General features: G+C 41.5%; 1 protein-coding gene across 3 annotated transcripts in view; it reads right to left on the bottom strand.

Moving 5' to 3' along the window:
• Positions 1-21,978, bottom strand: part of LOC110489719 (5'-AMP-activated protein kinase subunit gamma-2) — a 97,942-nt gene that overhangs the window by 27,389 nt on the left and 48,575 nt on the right. For 2 of the 3 annotated variants that reach the window (XM_036943912.2, XM_036943913.2), the window contains exon 4: positions 3,116-3,333. In XM_036943912.2, coding sequence (XP_036799807.2) covers positions 3,116-3,333 — 218 coding nt within the window. Of the gene's footprint in view, positions 1-3,115; positions 3,334-16,967; positions 17,775-21,978 lie in introns of those variants that run through there. The other variant, XM_036943914.2, reaches the window with a different exon arrangement.

Raw genomic sequence — 21,978 nt, 5'->3', positions numbered from 1 at the left:
CCAACACGAAAATGAGAAACACAGTCCAACCGTTTCGCGCATAAAAGGCTCCTGCGATTTTCATGGACGCATGTCTTTCTTTTCTTGCTCGGTGTTGGTAAAAAGAGTAGAGTAAGCGTATTTTAGTAGACGAGAGAGCATTGTCAGGTAGCCTACATCCCGTAATTGCGTGCCGACTGACGACGCTTGACGTAAAATAGGATGCACGCTACCAATCCCCTATTCAAGTAAAAGTGGAACATTCCAATTTGCTACAGTCGCTATGAAAAATACAATGAACGCCTGCCAGATCTCACAACGCCTGGATAGGTACTTTACCTATCAGCTAACCACATCATGTTTTAGCAATCTGGCTGCGTTTCAAACTCATTCAAGACACACCCTCCCCCACTTACCATTGCCTCACAGGCTGACTAAACCGTTGGTGTGCATGCCTTGCAAAATCAATTTAGAAATCTATGTTATTCAATTATTGCACCCTCACTGCTCGTGGGCTCCAACGAGCATCTGCTTTACCAATGGCTAAAATAGAGGTCATTTCTATTTCTGACGCAGATCGCGCTTCAAGTCCTGGCTATCCCATCTCCTCATTGGTTTATAGAAGCAGGTACCCACATGCCATCTCCTCATTGGTAATACCCACGTGGGTGACTGAAAGATGAGTGAGGTCAGTGGCAGTAATGCACATAATCTATGAAAGTTGCCAATCGCAATATAAAGTCAAGAGAAGAAAAGGCCTAGAAGGAGGAGAGATGACTAGAAACGATTCGTTTGACCGTTTTGTGTGTGGATTAATTGTCGGAGTAGAGGACCTTGTGCATTTCAGGTAAAATAACAACTCAATGTTTATATCCCAGGCCAAATTAGCTAGCAACAGCAAGCTAGCTAACTAGGACAAATTAGCTAGCAAGTGAAGCTAGCTAGCTAAATTGCCATAAATGTTTAATGCTTTTCAACCTTTCCCCAAATTAATGTAATTGGTTCAGAGTTTGTTTTGATATTTTAACCTGTGTCGTCATCGCGTTTTGTGTGGGGGGGATAAAATACATTTATGCACGATGGCGCACGTGCGCAGCCGGTTTGGGTTCTGTGTTATGCCCTTGGGGAATCCCTGCGACCATCTTCGCCGTCGATCCCAATTGATTAGCCAACCGAGGGAAGTTGCCAACGTAAGCCTCTCAGCCCTTGTTTTTGATTGAGTTTGCGAGTGTACAATTATGTTCACTTCAGGGCCTGAAACGCCCCATAATGCAATTTGCGATGATCGTACATCTGCTAAGAAATGTCAGTAAAAACTTAAAACCTCAAAATGTCAATATGGAGAATTTAATATTTTTCATTGTATTCACAGGAATGTCCCTGTATTGATGTGTAATATTGTTATTATTGTTGCAATATATAAAAAATACTGAAATATAAAATATGGAAAAGTCAACATACGAAGGTAAAAAAAAGTAAAAACGAATGTAAATAAGTTAGAAATGTTGATACTAATGCACTAACATGTCTCAAAAGTAATGTTTTTGTTTGGTTAGCTTTTGGAAATTGTAGAAATAAAACATTTTCCTTCTTTAGAAGCTAGGCAGGCCAACATTAGTTAGCTTATTAATTTGCTAGCTATCATTCAGTAGGCGTATATTAATAATTATGTAGTTAATATAAGTAAACATGCAATCATAATTGACTCTAGCACATAAAGCACCCACAAGTTACCGGAAGCTGAAAATATAATCGTCGCGGGACAAACGACTGACAAATTTCAGGGCAAGGCAGTCATTAGAAAAATGTATAACTTCCTCCCTCGCCCCTTGCCCTGCAAGTGTCAGACGTCATCAGAAGTGTCCACTTAGAGGGCTGAGGGGAGAGGTTGTGTTAAGTGTTTGGAATGCAGCCATTGTTTAACATTTTTCACATTCTTGATTAGCCTTGAATTAAGTGTTTGGAATGCAGCCATTGTTTAACATTTTTCACATTCTTGATTAGCCTCCAATTACAAATTATGATACCAGGCAGACAATGTTAATTCAGTGATTAATGAAATTGTATGCAAATGACAACACACATTCACAATTTATAATGTGCCATGCTCAATCAAAACTTTGGTTCTGAACCTATCAATATAATATTTAAACTGTGAAGTATGGAATAAGCAAAATTATGCATGGGAGAGAGAGCTATAGAGACCTTTAAGATTTCTCTAGATTGAAGTTGTTGACTACTGTGGTTGTTATACAGTGTCTCTCTTGTCAACTCCTATGATCATTGCCATGCCAAATAGCATGCCAATGACCATAGAAGTTTGCAAGACAGTACAAACAGATCTGGGATCATGCTAGTGTCTCTCCACTAGCTGATTGAAACCAGTGTTTCACCTGGCAGAGACAGAGAGGGATCCTACTGCGCAAAAACGTCTTGAATCAATGTTGTTTCCATGTCATTTCAACCCCCAAAATCTATGTGATGATGTTGAATCAACAAGAAAACTGATTGTATTTGCAAAAAGTAATCAACGTAAGGGCTTTTAAAAAAAACAACTAAATCCAGTGACATGGTGAAATGTATTGTTGATTTCACTTTGAATTCACGTTAGTTGACAACTCAAACTAGACGTTGAACTGATGTCTGTGCCCAGTGGGATAGGATGCACAGTAAGGGCAGAGATTCCAGCAGCATACTGTTGTAGTTCTCATGGGCCACAGAAACAAAACAGACTCTAAATTCACAATTCTAAATAAAACAGTGCAGCTGCTTGGAATTCTATATAAGTTAGATAAATATCAAATTAGATGGACGTTAAAGTGATGACAATATCATTTGCATGAAGCAAGAAAATATGTAAATGCTTATGTTAATGTAAGAAGATGGACCACCCATCAATGCATAACGGGAGGGAACAGCCACCAGAACTGACTTCATAGGTGAATCTCAATAGTTTAAAGTAGCTTCCTCTCCTCATCTCCTTTCCTTAATCTGCACTGATCTGAAAGGACCATTGCAGTATTGCTTTTGCCTATCCTTTGTGGTCAGATCAGTGCAGTTGAAGAAGAAGAATCTGCTTTAGACTATTCAGATGCACCCTATTTCAACAAGTTTTTATCAGTGGGGTAGTACTCACTGGTCGTGATCGTGAGTTAGCGATGGGGGCGGAGGGAGTCATGGGTGGTTTGGAGCAGCGTAGACTGAAGCGCTGCCCGGTGTCTGGCGGGGATGAGTAGGAGCGCATCCGTGCCTCCAGCCTCTCCGGCTCGCTCCGATAGGCCTCGAGCGGGAACGCCGGCGGCTGCTTGGCGGCCTGCGTCGGAGGAGTTGAGGGGGGCGAGGAGATCCCGGAGGCTAAGGAGAAACGAAGAACGGGAACAAGAGGTGGATTAGACTTTCAGTATGAAAAAGACCTGAGGATCTTTCTGCCGTAATCTAACATGTCTGAGGGCGATGGGCATCCAGAGTGCCACTATGCAAGGAACCACAGATGGGGTGTTATCTGATTGAACATTGAACATAATTGAACATTTAGCAAGGATTCAGAATGAGATAGATAGGGAATAAACCTATAGTGCTGCCTTTTTGCAAGTTGAGACAACGTTATTTTGGTGACGTGGACAGAGCTTGGAGATGTTAATCGGATTCTCCTGTCATTTCTATATGTATTTTTTTGAATGCAATATTCTGGTATGTGCCATGTGCAATAAATCTGAACTCATTCAACCACAATACAGTCAAAGTCAGCCTGTAGGTTATTCAGAAGATTCAGAGAGGATTATGTAATTCTACACCAGCAGTAATGGAGTTTAGAGACAAAAAATAGCTGGAAAGTTATTTAAAACCCCTCAGAGAGGATCATTTATTGCTGTAGCAAGCATTTTTACACTGTAACAAAGCCAGGAGGGATGATCACCTTTCAGCTTCGAATTCAAAAGGACAGAGCTAGATCAAAAGACATCTTCATTTATAACAACATAGCCCTTAGAGAGATATTTATTAAGAAGAGGTTTCAAAAGAAACGACAGACACACCATTTAAACAGTCAAGTGTGAAGAGAAAGTCCATATTATACTAATGAGCTACTGCCATACTAGTTACCTTCTCATCACATGCATGGCATACACACATCCTCTTTTCTGGCTATCCAACAAAACAGGAATTTACAGGGAGTAGGTACCACTAATCAGCTCTTACTCCCAGAGGTTCTAATCTAACACAACCTTATTGACATGCAGATGATGCAGTATATCTTCCTTGATGAGCCCAAGCATAATCAATAAAGTCCTCTAGGCACTTAACCAGACTTTTAAGCCCTTACACTCGTGGGATTTGGCCTATATGGATAGGGATAACCATGGTAGGAATCAAAAAGAAACAGCTTGGAGATTATGGGGAAATTATTAGACTAAATATGAGGACAAAACAGTTAATCTGACACAAGACTGAACCCAAACATTTACACTGTTGATTTCATGTGCATTTTACATTTACTGTACTTTCCCGCATTTGATGACACAATCTGAAAATATTCTGGACACATTCAGTAACACGATAAGAATATTCATGGTAATGTGGGGTAGGTGCAACATAAGACAAAAAAAATTACAAGGGGTTGAGTGTCTCCAAGGGGCCACACCTCTCCAAAGTGTGCAAAGTTCCTACGTAATTTCAATGCACTTTTATGACTTAAAGAAGAGTCTTGAACTATAAGGAGCTATTTTGAGCTCTCCTAGCTGTGCCGTTGAGGAACTAGAGCAATCAGACTTGTAGTTGTTTTGTTTGAAACACAGCCCTGCATCCCTGCCATCACACAATTACTGTTGTTGTTAACGCATTCCAAAAAAGCTCCATTATAAATCGCAATCTGGTCAGGTGGGCATAATTTGAAAGCGTGTTCTATTGCCAACATGGTCAGGTGGGCATAATTTGAAAGCGTGTTCTATTGCCAACATGGCTAGCTAAGTTACAAAATAGGATCTTACTGTGTTAGGCTTTCACAGGGCAATTCAGAGAAGCAGATCGTAATTTTGGTGCGCAAAGAATAGTCACGAGTGCATTCAGATTTCAAATTTATTCTCAATACGACAAACATAGGCTCATTCTGTTCAGAACAACCCAGGGTATGACACCATGTCATCTTGTAACTGTATATCAAGCATAGTGATCATAAACGTTGACACTGTATTAGGGCTGACCCCAATTAGTCAACTGGTCGATTGTTTGGTCGTTAGGCTATTGGTCGACTGAGATTGTTTTAGTCGAGCAGTAACAATATATATTATGTACACAAAAGTTTGGGGTCACTTAGAAATGTCCTTGTTTTTGAAAGAAAATCACATTTTTTGTCCATTAAAATAACATCAAATACGGTATAGATGTTGTTAATATTGTAAATTACTATTGTAGCTGGAAACAATTTTTTATGGAATATCTACATAGGTGTACAGAGGCCCATTATCAGCAACCATCACTCCTGTGTTCCAATGACACGTTGTGTTAGCTAATCCAAGTTTATCATTTTAAAAGGCTAATTGATCATTAGAAAACCCTTTTGCAATTATGCTAGCACAGCTGAAAACGTTTGTTGTGTTTAAAGAAGCAATAAAACTGGCCTTCATTAGACTAGTTGAGTATTTTTGAGCATCAGCATTTGTGGGTTCGATTACAGGCTCAAAAGGGCCAGAAACAAAAAACTTTCTTCTGAAAATCATCAGTCTATTCTTGTTCTGAGAAATGAAGGCTATTCCATGCAAGAAATTGCCAAGAAACTGAAAATCTTGCTGTGTACTACTCCCTTCACAGAACAGCGCAAACTGGCTCTAACCAGAATAGAAAGAGGAGTGGAAGGTCCCGGTGCACAACTGAGCATGAGGACAAGTACATTAGTGTCTAGTTTGAGAAACAGGCGCGTCTACATTTTTGTCTCTCACTTGGACAACAAAACATTTGCAAAAGATTCCCAATTAGTGGGAGGGATGGGGGCTTCTTGTTCAAGTTCAGAACCGCTGTCAGTCAAAACAATACTGGCTGTGAAGCGGAAGACCTTGCGCTCTGATGTCATGTATAGCATGTTACTGTAGGCTACAGCCATGGCGTTACAATTTAGGCGCTTATCAAGGTCCAAATCTACGATTTTGAACCCGTATACAGGTACGAGTGTTAGTCACATGTATAGACTAATATAGAAGTAGGATCTTAATTTGATCACCCTGTTGCAGGAGAACTTTCCAGCAATGCAGGACATTTTAAAGCAGCAATATGTAACTTTTTTGACGACCTGACCAAATTCACAATGAAATATGTGTTGCAGAGTGCACAGAATACGGTTAGGTACTGTAGGGTGAAATACGGGTAGGTTCTGTAGGGTGATATACGGGTAGGTTCTGTAGGGTGTAATGTAGTCCTCCCCAGCAGAAGACGTGAACGGCATTACAATGAGGTCTAAAGTGAAACCTGTAAGTGATTGTGTGTGTGTGTGTCGCATGATCTTGCTTCAATTAATAAATAAAGATGTAATTTCCTACAGTTTCCTACATACTATTTAAGCCATGCCATTAGCTTTCAAAACATTTGCTGTAACCCTAGAGATAGATTCCCAGAGCGGTCGGAGCTCTATGGAGAATACATTGGTAGTAAACTCCATTGGCGAGCAGCAAGGCATTAAAACTCCCTTTAACACAGCAGAACGGACATCACCTTGTCCTACACCAAGCCATCCATTCTCTCTGTCTCTCGGTCGGTGCTACACACAACTGCAAGAGAAACAGGACAGGGCTGTAATTCCACAACATACGGTGATCGCTACATAAATAGTAATATTAAACATTCATAAAAATACAAGTGTCTCACATGTATCGAAAGCCTAGAATCTTGCTAATCCAACTGCGTTGTCAGATTTAAAAAATGATTTACTGCGAAAGAATACGAAGCGATTATCTGAGGATAGAGCCCCATGAAAAACAACTATTTCAACCAGCACAGGCGTAACAAAATCCAAAACTGCATTAAAATAAATGGTTTACTTTTGACGATCTTCGTCCGTTTGCAATCCCAATGCTCATTGTTACACAATGAATGATCTTTTGTTTGATAAAATCCGTTTTTATAGCCTAACCCAAAACATTTTGTGAACCGCTTGTGTCGTGAATTCCGTCTCATTCCATTTTCGACGACACATTCCAGGTAAATAACCCACACAAAACGGGACTTTTCCAGTCATGTTTGGTTTCATTGCAATCAACTGGTTTGTTTGTAACACAACCAAACCTGATGGGCCATTTCGCGGGACATATTGACTAAAAGAAACCGATTTGAAGACGCATTTTACACACAGCGTTGTTTTGGTAAACGCGCAGATTCCGCTGTTTATATATCAATCAGTATGGCGTCTAAGTCTGGGAAAGCTAAATCTAAGTCTAGATATACAGATGTACACACAATTTTAGAAGAAATTGATCGGAAAAGTGAGACAGAGATTGTTGTAGGACGATTAATTTAGCGATTCCCAAGTGGAGGAATATTTTTTGAACGGAGAGGACACCGTTGTAGCCACTGTGTATAATCTGTAACGGTGCCTGCAGAAGAGGAACAATGTCACCGTTTTGGACTGGTAAGTTCTTCTCATGCTAATGCCCTTGTTTGAAATTAATAATATAAAATATTATTTGTGATTTTTTTAAATTTAGAAGCAATATATAAAAATGTAATGTGATGAAATGATGCAATGAAAAGTGATGAAATGTGTTTGCCGCCCCACCCCAACCCACATGAAATAGCCTATTTGAGGCTGTTGAGGGGAGGGCAGGCCCACAACAATGGCCAAAGTGAAATGGAGACAGTAGATACAGCTGGTCTGTTGTAATATAATAAAGACAGTAGATCTAGCTGAAATGTCATAATATAAAAGAGACAGTAGATCTATAATAATATATTCAACCTTATGTTCCCTGTACTCTATATATCTGTTTATTATACCTCAGCAGCACAATATTGTGTAGAGCTTTGGCAAAGTGGGTGATGTTATATCCTTCCTGTTTGGCCCTGTCCCGGGGTCTCATCGGATGGGGCCACAGTGTCTCCTGGCCCCTCCTGTCTCAGCCTCCAGTATTTATGCTGCAGTAGTTTGTTTCGGGGGGCTAGGGTCAGTTTGTTATATCTGGAGTACTTCTTCTGTCTTATCCGGTGTCCTGTGTGGATTTAAGTATGCTCTCTCTAATTCTCTCTCTCTCTCTCTCTCAGAGGACCTGAGCCCTAGGACCATGCATCAGGACTACCTGGCATGATGACTCCTTGCTGTCCCCAGTCCACCTGGCCTTGCTGCTGTTCCAGTTTCAACTGTTCTGCCTGCGGCTATGGATCCCTAAACTGTTCATATTTACTCGAGGTGCTGTCCTGTTGCATCTTCTACAACTACTGTGATTATTTTTATTTGACCCTGCTGGTCATCTATGACGTTTGAAAATCTCGGCCATGTTCTGTTATAATCTCCACCCAGCACAGCCAGAAGAGGACTGGCCACCCCTCATAGCCTGGTTGCTCTAGGTTTCTTCCTAGGTTTTGGCCTTTCTAGGGAGTTTTTCCTAGCCACCGTGCTTCTACACCTGCATTGCTTGCTGTTTGTGGTTATAGGCTGGGTTTCTGTACAGCACTTTGAGATATTAGCTGATGTACGAAGGGCTATATAAATCAATTTGATTTTATAGAGGACTGAGGGTCTTCCAAATATTGAAAGTGTGTAAATAGATACCCATGTTATTTTGTAAAATGTATTTATTTTTTTCTTCATATTTTTTGCATATATGCATATCCTTGCTTCCGGTCCTGAGCTACAGGCAGTTAGATTTGGGTATGTCATTTTAGGTGAAAATTTAAAAAAAGGGCGGATTCTTACTAATTTGGCCTTTTGTCTGTCTTTTTTAATAATGTGTGCTGGCCTTCATGTTCCATCACCTGGGTAATTACAAGAAAGATAAATTGCACAGTTGAAATTATAGCTTGTCTGCTATGCAGCAAGGCAACCACTGGAAATATAGGTAATATTGTTTACTGTGCCATGATGTTTTCCATTTGTCGACTAATCTCAAATTCTTCTCGCCATGGTTGTGTGATCTATGAAACATCTGCTAGCCTCACACTCTCACAGCATGTGTCTGGCTTGTCTGACAGAAACGACAGCTTGCTGCCCCCCATGTCTCTCTGTCTGTCAACATCCCTACCTCCATCTCACTCAGGTTTTATATTTGCATTCATGTCCCTATGTCACTGTAGTATCTGTGGGCATCATAACAACAAGATGTCACAAGGTTATGATGCCAATACATTACATGCATCTCTACCTTATTGGTTATGGACTGTATTTGTTTGATGTGGAATTGGACATTATTGTGAATAAAGCAGTTGGACTAAATAATCACACTATGATGGAATTATAAACACACTATTAAATATATTATAAACAAATTAAAACAAATGAACAGTTAATTCACGTGAATAGCAGTGGCACCAATTGAACTCTACTACAGAGCACTTTACACACTTCAAAGGGCACTTTAAAGGGCTGGTTTCAAGTGTCTTCTTCACTGGCAATTAAGGAGCTGGAATTATTCACTTGAACAAAAAAATTGCTCTCCATTTCAGCATAATTTGCCTTTAAGTAACACTCATGACCAGTGGTGACCTGTCATTTGGGGGGGCTTGCCTGTTTTGCATGTTATTTTGGCATTCATTCGTGTCACATATCAGTTTGCAAACAATGTAAAAAAATATATATATATCATTGAGTTAATAAAGCTGCTAGAAACATGGTCTCTTTTTTGTTTTCTTGAGTAAGTCAGCTCCAATGCAGGAGTTTCAGCCTAGCTCAGTGCTTTCTGTGGTGGTGGGGCAAGCCAGCAGAAAATATGGAGAATTGTGCCGTGATTGGCTCAGTGTTCTGTCACTCATGAGGACACGACGTCACCGCCAAGTCCAAGGGTAGACCTCGAAAATCATAGCCCCTTGGGTGCTGCCATAGAGTTACATTAGAAGTGCCCTTCCAAGAAGGCTCAAGATAATTGGCCACAGATAAAATTACATCAAATCACGTTATATCTACAGTAGCTTTGATTGGACTGATCATCATGCTTTCAAAATCTTAGCTAGCAGTCATCATCATGAATCAAGTCGACAATCTACTGGCAAATCCTTTTTAATCCTTGTCATATGAAGAGAAATAATGAAGAGAAAATATAGATAAAACGTATCGGTGCTCATCGGCCATTGGACATAAACATTACACAACAAGTTGGAAATCTCAAATTCAACAATGAGTGGTTTGGAAGGAATCAGTGGCTACCTGCAAACATTGCAAAGCAGTTATTAGCCTGCTATTCAGTGGAGTGGCTGTGTGGTACCAAGTATATGATGAAGGGTCTCTTTTCCTAGTTTAAAATTATAAACATTCAACATTGGCCATGCTGTCAATAAAGCATGATTTGTGCCCCGTTCAAAACAACTTAACTCGGAACTACAAAATCTGACTGTAGTGAATTCAAGACAACTGGGAACTCGGGGAAAAATAGCCACGACTGGGAAAATACATTTTGAACTTTCATCCAACTTGGAATTGTAAATCCGGAACTCGGGCCTCTTTCTAGAGCTGCGAGCTGAAGATCACTAACGTCATCATGATTCGACCATCGATGATGCGCCACCTTCCTGTTCAAGTGAAAGGGGTGGTGTACCGCAGGGCAGATCTCTAGGCCCTCTACTCTTTTTTATTTTCACCAATGACGTGCCATTGGCATTAAACAAAGCAAGTGTGTCCATGTATGCTGATGATTTAACCATATGCGCATCAGCAACCACAGCTAATGAAGTCACTGAAATCCTTAACAAAGAGTTACAGTCTGGTTTGGAATGGGTGGCCAATAATAAACTGGTCCTGAACATCTCTAAAACTAAGAGCATTGTATTTGGTACAAATTCTAGACCTCAGCTGACTCTGGTAATGAATGGTGGGCTGTTGAACAAGTTGAGGAGACTAAATTACTTGGCGTTACCTTAGATTGTAAACTGTCACGGTCAAAACATATAGATTCAATGATTGTAAAGATGGGGAGAGGTCTGTCCGTAATAAAGAGATGCTCTGCTTTTTTGACACCACACTCCAAAAAGCAAGTTCTGCAGGCTCTAGTTTTGTCTAATCTTGATTATTGTCCAGTCGTGTGGTCCAGTGCTGCAAGGAAAGACCTAGTTAAGATGCAGCTGGCCCAGAACAGAGTGACACGTTTTGCTCTCATTGTAATCAGAGGGCTGATATAAATACTATGCATGCCAGTCTCTCTTGGGTAAGAGTTGCGGAGAGACTGACTGCATCACTTATTTTTATAAGAAACAATGTGTTGGAAATCCCAAATTGTTTACATAGTCAACTTACAAACAGCTCTGACACACACACTTATTCCACCAGACATGCCATCAGGGGTCTTTTCACAGTCCCCGAATCCAGAACAAATTCAAGAAAGCGTACAGTATTATATAGAGCCCTTATTGCATGGAACCTTCTTCCATCTCATATTGCTCAAATAAACCGCAAACCCGGTTTAAAAAAACAGATAAAGCAACACCTCATGGCACAATGCCTCTCCCCTATTTGACCCCAGATAGTTTGTGTGTATGTATTGACATGTAGGCTATGTGTGCCTTTTTTTTTAAATGATGTAGTTCTGTCCTGGAGCTGTTCTTGTCTATTGATGTTCTGTATTATGCATGTTTTGTGTGGACCCCAGGAAGAGTAGCTGCTGATTTTGCAACAGCTAATGGGGATCCTAATACAATACAAAAAAAGGTGAATACTAAAATGTATTGTATGCTGCAGCATAAATTATGTAATATGCCAAGGAAATATGTATACTGTAGCTAACAAAGTAATACTAAATATACAGTGGGGAGAACAAGTATTTGATAACCTGCCAAATCTGCAGTGTTTCCTACTTACAAAGCATGTAGAGGTCTGTCATTTTTTATCATAGATACACTTCAACTGTGAGAGACGGAATCTAAAACAAAAATCCTGAAAATCACATTGTATGATTTTTAAGTAATTAATGTGCATTTCATTGCATGACATAAGTATTTGATCACCTACCAACCAGTATGAATTACGGCTCTCACAGACCTGTTTGTTTTTCTTTAAGAAGCCCTCCTGTTCTCCACTCATTACCTGTATTAATGGCACCTTTTTGAACTAGTTACCTGTATAAAAAACACCTGTCCACACACTCAATCAAACAGACTCCAACCTCTCCACAATGGCCAAGACCAGAGAGCTGTGTAAGAACATCAGGGATAAAATTGTAGACCTGCACAAGGCTGGGATGGGCTACAGGACAAGCAGCTTGGTGAGAAGGCAACAACTGTTGGCGCAATTATTAGAAAATGGAAGAAGTTCAAGATGACGGTCAATCACCCTCGGTCTGGGGCTCCATGCAAGATCTCACCTCATGGGGCATCAATGATCATGAGGAATGTGAGGGATCAGCCCAGAACTACACGGCAGGACCTGGTCAATGACCTGAAGAGAGCTGGGACCACAGTCTCAAAGAAAACCATTAGTAACACACTATGCCGTCATGGATTAAAATCCTGCAGCGCACGCAAGGTCCCCCTGCTCAAGCCAGCGCATGTCCAGGCCCGTCTGAAGTTTGCCAATGACCATCTGGATGATCCAGAGGAGGAATGAGACAAAAATAGAGCTTTTTGATCTAAACTCCACTTGCTGTTTTTGGAGGAAAAAGAAGGATGAGTACAACCCCAAGAACACCATCCCAACCGTGAAGCATGGAGGTGGAAACATCATTCTTTGGGGATGCTTTTCTGCAAAGGGGACAGGACAACTGCACCGTATTGAGGGGAGGATGTATGGGGCCATGTATCATGAGATCTTGGCCAACAACCTCCTTCCCTCAGTAAGAGCATTGAAGATGGGTCGTGGCTGGGTCTTCCAGCATGACAACGATCCAAAACACACAGCCAGGGCAACTAAGGAGTGGCTCCGTAAGAAGCATCTCAAGGTCCTGGAGTGGCCTAGCCAGTCTCCAGACCTGAACCCAATAGAAAATCTTTGGAGGGAGCTGAAAGTCCGTATTGCCCAGCGACAGCCCCGAAACCTGAAGGATCTGGAGAAGGTCTGTATGGAGGTGGAGGAGTGGGCCAAAATCCCTGCTGCAGTGTGTGCAAACCTGGTCAAGAACTACAGGAAATGTATGATCTCTGTAATTGCAAACAAAGGTTTCTGTAACAAATATTAAGTTCCGCTTTTCTGATGTATCAAATACGTATGTCATGCAATAAAATGCTAATTAATTACTTAAAATTCATACAATGTGATTTTCTGGATTTTGGTTTTAGATTCCGTCTCTCACAGTCTCTGTCTCAGTCTCACAGTCTCTGTCTCAGTCTCACAGTCTCTGTAAGAACAAAAGTGTTGAACAAATAGTTATATTGACTACGTCCGTCCTAGCTCGCTCTTAATGTCTTAATCAAAATTACAGATTGCATCTTATCCGCTTGTCGTCCCCTTATGCCATAGTTTGTACATTTCAATTGTCAGTAAAAACCAAATTTGTTTAAGCAAGTCAACCATATCAGCTATGACTTTTTAAAATGCAGTAATTGAGGCTGAATGAACTGTTTCGCTGCCAGACAAGGCTCTGCTGATAGCCAGGTGTAGCAGTGGTAAGGTGTTGGAACTCTGCTGTTGGGACAGCTTTATGTAGGCCCTAACAGTTTGTGTGCACAGTTTGTCACCGGTATAGTGCAATTAATGTATTATTTAGTGTTGAGTAGTGGCTTTGCTGGCATGCATCCCACAGTTTGTTTTTGCCCGACTAAGATTTACATGCTAAAATGGCCCCTGCTTATGACTAAAAAAACACTCAACCCCGGTCTACCAAAAGTCTCCTTTTGTTACCATACACTTGACATTGGACGGGTGTATAACAACTAATTTCAATGCATGCAAAATGTTGATGAACTCATTGGCTAGCAGTAGAGCTATTTGTGATGATCTTGTCTGAGTCTTCATTGCACCATTATATTTCTATTTGGTACTTGATGTGTCACTGTTAGCGTTGCAAAGCTACAAGTAATTTACCAAAGTTACCGGAATCTTCAGTAATTTGGGTAATTGACATAAAATCTATGGCAATCTATCGTAACGTTGGTCATTTTATAGTTGAATAACTTGTAAAAACATTGAAAGTGTCAAGTAATATACCCTCCCTTTGCAACCCTAGTCACTGCTACATCATGAAGCAGATGGAGAGAAATAAATAAGCACAGTTCGCCTGACGCACTCGCCAGCTGATAAAATAAAATGGCACAGTACAAACTGACTGAAAGAGACAATAATTTAGTTATTTGACATCTCACAATCCATTTGGATTAGCAGGGATGTGTGGGTGGTCTGCATTTAACTGTAATCCATTATAGCTATGATAAACAACATGCCTAAAGTGTCATACTTAAATAAAACTATAAAAAAATCCTAACGACTTAGAAGTCAAACAACCCCTGGGTTTCATTAGATCACAGTGCCATATAATCAACAAGTTGAATCATGGGATGTCATGGTGTGAGAACCATGGTAACAGAGTGTATGTATGAGAGTGAGAGAGAGCGCACTATTGGGGAGTTTCCATCTGCGACAGTGTCATGTAAGGTGACAGAGAGGCGAGAGCATTCAGCAGGGTGTACCAGCATTCATTTCAGGGTGGGCGGGGGAGCATTAACCAAAACAGAACCTAATAGGAAAGTTACTTTTACACTTTTCACACGCGCACACACACACGGCCATGTGACACCTCCAGTGTTTTACAAGGGAGAAATACTGCTGACTTATTCTTGACATTCAATCATTTGGATGAGTGGTCACTGGTCACCCATTCAGACCTACAGTATTAGAAGTGTTACTGGTTCGACTCTACCTAGAGCTAGACATTAATCATTTGGATAATGAAGAAAGCCTCTAACCACATTCAATGGCTAGCGGGGTCAACAAACTATGACCTTTCCAGCCCCTACAAGACTTTACATAACGACTGTATAATGACTTTAATTGTGTGATCATAAGTAGGGAGGTGAACAATAAATTGATTGACTAATCAATCAATGGCACTATGTTTTCATAACGGTAAGAGTCTGACTTGCTATGTCCTCCAATGTCATTCCTCAAAGAGCTTTGCACACAACAGCCAGACAGGAGAGGTGCAGTTTTAAAGTGTGCAAATACCCTGACCACATTATACTAAACAACGATCAGTACCCTTTTTCATAGGCCTGCACCAATATACTCGGGATAAACTGTAATCATTTGCATAGATTTTGGTAAAACACAACAAAAGATGTATTCACTGTTGTTGATTCTTCATCTGAAAAAGGAAGACATTTGAATTCTAAAGGAAGCCAACAGTGCCACCTAATGACGTCAGAAAACAACTGCATTCCTCCATGTCAAACGAAACTCCACTGAATACCCATTCAAACATTCTGTCGTAGCACAGTGCTAATACAGTTTTGAATTTCTCTGCAAACACCCGGTTGCCAGTTTGGATCAAATGCAGATTTCAATCTAAATACAATCTGTAAAAACAAACAGACAATCACCCCACCCAAAGCATGGACAGTCAAAGCTCATGTATTCAAACATTTCCCTCTCACCTTAAATGATCATCCTCTATTGGAAAATAAAAAACTACAGGCAGTAAATAAATAATCAGTGATGCAGTATGTGATGCTGAACTACTGTAAATAACTACAAGCATTTCCAGGTCCAGGTTGTTCCTTGCTGTTTTACTCTGTTTTCTTCTGTTTGGTGCCTAATGAACACACGTTTTGTTACTAGATGGAGTGTTGCCAGGAAATGTTCAAATGTCAGCCCTTCGATAAGTGAAGTTAAACCAAAAGGTTATTTAAAAGCTCTCTGTGTTTATCACTTGTTGGGGATGCAATTTGAAAGCGCATAGATGACAAGACTACATGACACCCCTCACATCTACCAGGAAACGTATTTGACATTATTTACAGACTTTGAGGTGATCGTCATGGCGTTTTAAGAACTTCAGAGCTGTCGAGTAATTTCAAGGCAGCTAATGAGGAAACAGTAGTATCTTTATCAATCAAATGTTTTCCATGTCAGACTTTCAAACCTATGCTGAAAAAAAATGAGGAACACTTAATTCCACTTTTAAATGTGAATTAAAAAAAATCCTAAGCATAACGTCAATAATGCAAAATAGCAACTGTCTCTGCGGTCTAAATGTGGTTTTACATTTTGGCCATCCCCAGAAGTATTCCTGTAATCTCAGGCCTTCACACTGTAATCTGTCACTCCATTCTCATTCACTGAGTAGCCATGGTGATTACGTAAATGGCTGGATTTAGTTTACAATGGAACCATCTTCCACTCCCTGATGGCAAAAATAAGTGTGTGTATGTGGAAGGAGCATATCCTTTCCTCGGAAATTAGCTATCCAGCCAGCGTGGCCCACAGTGAGAGTGCACTACCCCAAGTTGAGATCAGGCCCATGAATGCGTTTTTCAAATTTTGTCATAATACATTTTTAAAAATCCTCCCTTATTTTACAGAAACAGATAACTGAAATGCCTTAGTTCTTTCACTGACATTTTCTCCCTCTCAATAGAAACTATCTTTCTCTGGCTTTTCATGCTATCAACACCCTGGTGACATTACAACATCCTAAGCTTCTGAAGCCTTCCAGTATCACATCGGTCATCAAGCCAGCTCCTTGAGAAGACAGTGGACTTTATGTTAGATCCAAGCAAACTATCACACTCACTCCCACACACAGTTACTCACTGAGCTTTTCTGAAGACTTGCCACAGTTTTGGCATTAATTGTACAAACCTACGCTTTTAAATCACATCTACTGTAACTGTTTAAGTACAAATTGGTATTAGTGTGTATACAAATGCTGCCCGCTTACTGTTTCCCAATAGGTCATGGGGCTCGGACTGCCTCCTCCCTGTCCGTCTGTCCGGCTCCTTCTTCTTCTTGCTCGCCCTCAGGCTCCCGAATCGCTTCATGGGGCACGATGGGACACAAGTATAGTGTGTAAACCCAAATAGTACATATCCAACTAAATACGATATATTATTCAATCAAGCCTGAACAAGACCTGATTCAAGCATCAATGTTCACCTTGCAGAATTCGCACTTGAAACAAGCTGGGTCAATCTTCTCCTTTAGGAGCCCTGCCAATCTGATCCAAGGACAATACTGAGTAGTGACCGTCAATCCAAGTAGATGATCCCAGGGGTTCTCTCCAATATAGACAGCGTGGAGAGACTGGATATTAGAGCCAGCTAGATAGTTCACAGTAGAAACACAATAGGAAGGGAAGCAGGAAAGAAATCAGGCAGGCTGGCAGGCAGGCTGAAAGCTTAACCCCCAGAGGAGAGCTGGTCTCATATAAATCTCCTTCAGCTCTGAATCGGCTATTCTTCTTAAATGCACTTCCCAAGAGAACCTGTTCTGTCCTTTCCCTGCAGCTCTCTCTCTCTCTCTCTCTCTCTCTCTCTCTCTCTCTCTCTCTCTACCTCCCTCTCTTTGAATCTTTGAACGCTCTGATCCACTGAGGCGTCCAACAGCAACAGAGTCCCTGCTGCCGTAGACTGTCATGTACAGCTGTGTGGCTGGTGTTCCTTTAAAAACGAGGCTGCATCACAGAGAGGCTGTAAAAGGAAAGGAAACAAAACCCGCTCCCTTTCTCTGACACACACACACACTTTTTACCTCTGACAGCCATTGACTCTGAGCAAAGCCCTGACACCCCCCCCCCCCCCTCCCCGCCTGCCGCTCAAGCTCTCTTGTTCTTCCAGAACTCTCCATCTCTCTCACACAACACACAACTTTCCTGCGTAGTGTTTCTTTAGCATGTGATAGGGTTGAAAGCAGGTATCTGACAATATAACATGGTTTTATTACAGAAGTGCCTCTGTGGATTTCTACTATCAGGAGGGACAATACGATGAATGTTCACTGATACGTAATATTTTTCATTCAAGGGTCAAAGACACACACTCACACCCACTAATGCATGGACTAAGCCGATGCCCCAGAGACACGCATCAGTACCTGTAAGTTACAGACCACAGGTTAGTATGAGAAGGGAAAAGTGTGCTGGGAACTACCTGGATAGTCATAGGTAAAGCCTGGGTGGTCCTGAGGATTTTTAACTTGAACAAGACAACCAATCTTGTTCAGGGAGACCATCATTAATACCACATTTTGTAAAAACCCAAAGCTTTGGAGACATTTTTTGTGGGGTTGAGCATTCTGCCTTCTGCATGGAAGAGCATTCTGCCTTCTGCATGGAAGAGCATTCTGACTTCTGCAGGGAAGAGCATTCTGCCTTCTGCATGGAAGAGCAGCACACGGCCTCAGAGCTACTGTTTCTCAGCCCCTGATATGCTAAAGACTATCTGAGGTAAGCTTGAGTTGGTTTGTGTGTAGGGAGCAGTCTTTTTTGAGAGTGGTGTTATTTCTTTCTTTGGGAAGTCTACGCTCAACTGAACACTGGCTGGAGCAGGGGCGCGTGTGAGAGGGAGAGCAGATTGTTTCGTCAACGCAGTTGTCGTCCTGGAAAACTCCACAGTTCAGCTGCGACCACACAGAGTCAGTTGTATTGTAAACACCATGGGGCTAATGAAGTCACAAAAGAGAATTAAAAAGCAACAACAAATCAACACTAACATTATAACACTATAATTCCACAAAGCTCTTTACACCTCCTACCTGGGAGCCAAAGTCCATCATTAATGTTGACAACAAAGAGATCAGGAATAACCTACTGAAACCAAACTTAAATTGCCAAATGCCCCCTCCATCCCCCCAGTGATGCCCATTGCAACCCCAGAAAACTGTGACAAAGTAAAAATGGCTCGACTCTTCTTCAGACGGCACTGTTTGGCTTATATAAAAATAATTAAATAGGCTCTGATGGATCTCCTCTCATATTCATCATATTCCTGTCTCTGCCCTGTTATTTTCTGTTTAGAGGGGCACTAATGTGCCAGTAAATCTCCAAACAACCTTATTTAAGTCAGATTTTTTATTCTTCTTGTGAGCGGGGTTTAACCAATCCCTCCCAAAATCTTTGACTATCTTTTTTTAAAACCAAAATGCAATCAGGAGTACAGGCCAAAGAGAGAAGGGGGAGAGGGGGAGAGAGGGAGAGGGGAGAGGGAGAGAGGGAGAGAACAATATAGAGAGGTTGTGTGAGGGAGGGAAAGAGAGAGAAAGACAAAGAAAGAGAGAAGGGCAGAGACAGTGGGGCAGAGAGAGATAGCAAACAAGATGGAAAGAGAGGTTGTGAGAAATGTCCTTGACTTTGCTTGACCGCTTGGACATTTAGCTCGGAATCCTTTCATGTACTGCTGGTACACATTCAGCAGATAAAAATGTGTGTTGGGGTGTGTATGTATGTTGTTATCACTTGTCTTGCATCATGGCTTCAAGCCATGACATTTACCATTATAGTCCTTATTCACAGTATAGGTCCCTTACTTTATCACACTCCAGTACTAACCCTGCAGCACTGGGGGCTCATGGGAAAACATGTACATAATAGTTCAATACATTCATAAATGGGTGGGGGGTGGGGGGGTTAAATTCTGTGGGATTCTATGAAAACCTCATCTGCTGGCTGCTGAAGGTCAACTTGTGTTTCTGGACAGAATCCAGATCAGTCTAGTCCATGCTAATTACTCACCTGTTGACACCCTCTTAATAAAACACACAAGAATTTACAGAGTGGGAGCCATGTGTGGAAATGACCTACCTGTCTGTCAAAGATACCTCTAATGCAGCTTGGTTTGAAGTGAGAACCTGGTGAACTTGCATGCTAATGCAGAATATGGCAACATACTAAGAACAAAATGACTATGTGAGGTCTGTACCAGAACTGTGTTCAAGGACTGTACCATACATGGGTTCAGGGACAGTACCATACCTGGGTTCAGGGACTGTACCATACCTGGGTTCAAGGACTGTACCATACCTGGGTTCAAGGACTGTACCATACCTGGGTTCAAGGACTGTACCATACCTGGGTTCAGGGACTGTACCATACCTGGGTTCAGGGACTGTACCATACATGGGTTCAGTGACAGTACCATACCTGGGTTCAGGGACTGTACCATACCTGGGTTCAAGGACTGTACCATACCTGGGTTCAAGGACTGTACCATACCTGGGTTCAGGGACTGTACCATATCTGGGTTCAAGGACTGTACCATACCTGGGTTCAAGGACTGTACCATACCTGGGTTCAAGGACTGTACCATACCTGGGTTCAAGGACTGTACCATACCTGGGTTCAGGGACTGTACCATACCTGGGTTCAGGGACTGTACCATACCTGGGTTCAAGGACTGTACCATACCTGGGTTCAGGGACTGTACCATACCTGGGTTCAGGGACTGTACCATACCTGGGTTCAAGGACTGTACCATACCTGGGTTTGTTGGCTTTCTAACACTTTAGCTGCGCTTGATTTAACCTGTCCAGATCTGCACTTGAGGAAGATTCTTCTCTCCATCACTACATGTTAACTTCACAACAACAGAGTATACCGGTAACTATGGGTTGTGCTATAAGCAAAAGAGTTGCAAACTGTTAAAGCCCTCCCCTATAGGGTGATTGTAGGGTGATTAGCCAATCTTCAATGAGCACAAACACCTGTCAAAACCTCTCTCCACGGCAACCAAGACTAAGCTCTCCTTGTAAGTGAAATAACTTGATATCCGTATTGAGAAGGGAGAATGGTCAGTAGTCTAACCACTGTTAATAAATAAATAAATAATATATGGCCTAGATTGTTTGCCCATATTTTTCACCCGCACACGGCAGTGTCGAAATAATCTAAAATGAGTGCAGGAAATGCAGAAATAGATGAAAATGCTGAGAAAAAGTTGAATTGAACAGTATAAAACAATCAGAATGGAGAAAGACCAATTGAAATCACTTAGAATGTGTGTTGCCACCCTAAGGCACACACTACTCATATAGCAAATGTAGAACTTTTATTATTTAAAATATGAAATACTGTCAAACACCGTCATTCCGTCCAATTTTTTAAACACAGTGATATGATATTTTGGCCATATCGCTAAGCCCTATCCAGGCCAACTATAAGGGTAGGTTTCCCACAATTCCATAACTAGAGCTCAGTATTACAGCAGAATGAAGCCAGCCAGTGCTGCCACACATCTACTGTCTGGTTCATGGACAGGCCACCAATGTTTCCTACACAACCAAACAGAATGGCTAACCACAAAACAAAATGACCACACACACATATTGTCATGTACGTGTGACAGCATGTTTCTCAGCTCAGCATCCCACAATCCATATAGCAAATCTGAATGATTGAGGGGTAAACTCACATACTTAAATGACTTGCACCCATACTCACAATCCCAACATAATTACACATTCACAACTAAACATTGTCCTCCATCTGTTCTCTAAATCACGTCTCGCAATGTGAATGAGAATGGGCCTTTCTCACAATGTGGCTGGGAATGGGCCTTTCTCACAATGTGGCTGAGAATGGGCCTTTCTCACAATGTGGCTGAGAATGGGCCTTCACACACGAGCATTTCTAAGGTCCTACGATGCTTTTCTTTATGCTTTCAGTTTGCCCTCCACAAGTTAGCAATTAACAGAGAGCAAAAACACTGCCATTATGGAATCCCTTTTCTGGACAGTGTGCAGAGAGATTTAGCCCAGTCATGTGGCTAATAGGGAGTTTCGACATTTACATGCACTCAGAGAACGTGGTGACTGTCACGCCGCTAAAATAAGGGCTTCTGTGACACCCTGGTGTCACTCTCCTGTTCCAGTGCTAACTGGCCAGTCAGCTGCTCCACGCGCGATGACGCTCGCTGGCGATGCTCTGTTTATTTGACGGTTGCCGAGCAACTGGGGTTGTG

Source organism: Oncorhynchus mykiss, chromosome 15 (assembly GCF_057628025.1).
Source record: "Oncorhynchus mykiss isolate SJ-2025 chromosome 15, ASM5762802v1, whole genome shotgun sequence".
In the NCBI taxonomy this organism is placed as follows: Eukaryota; Metazoa; Chordata; class Actinopteri; order Salmoniformes; family Salmonidae; genus Oncorhynchus; species Oncorhynchus mykiss.
Note: the sequence above shows the minus strand (reverse complement) of the source record. Positions and strands in the feature narration are given on the sequence as shown.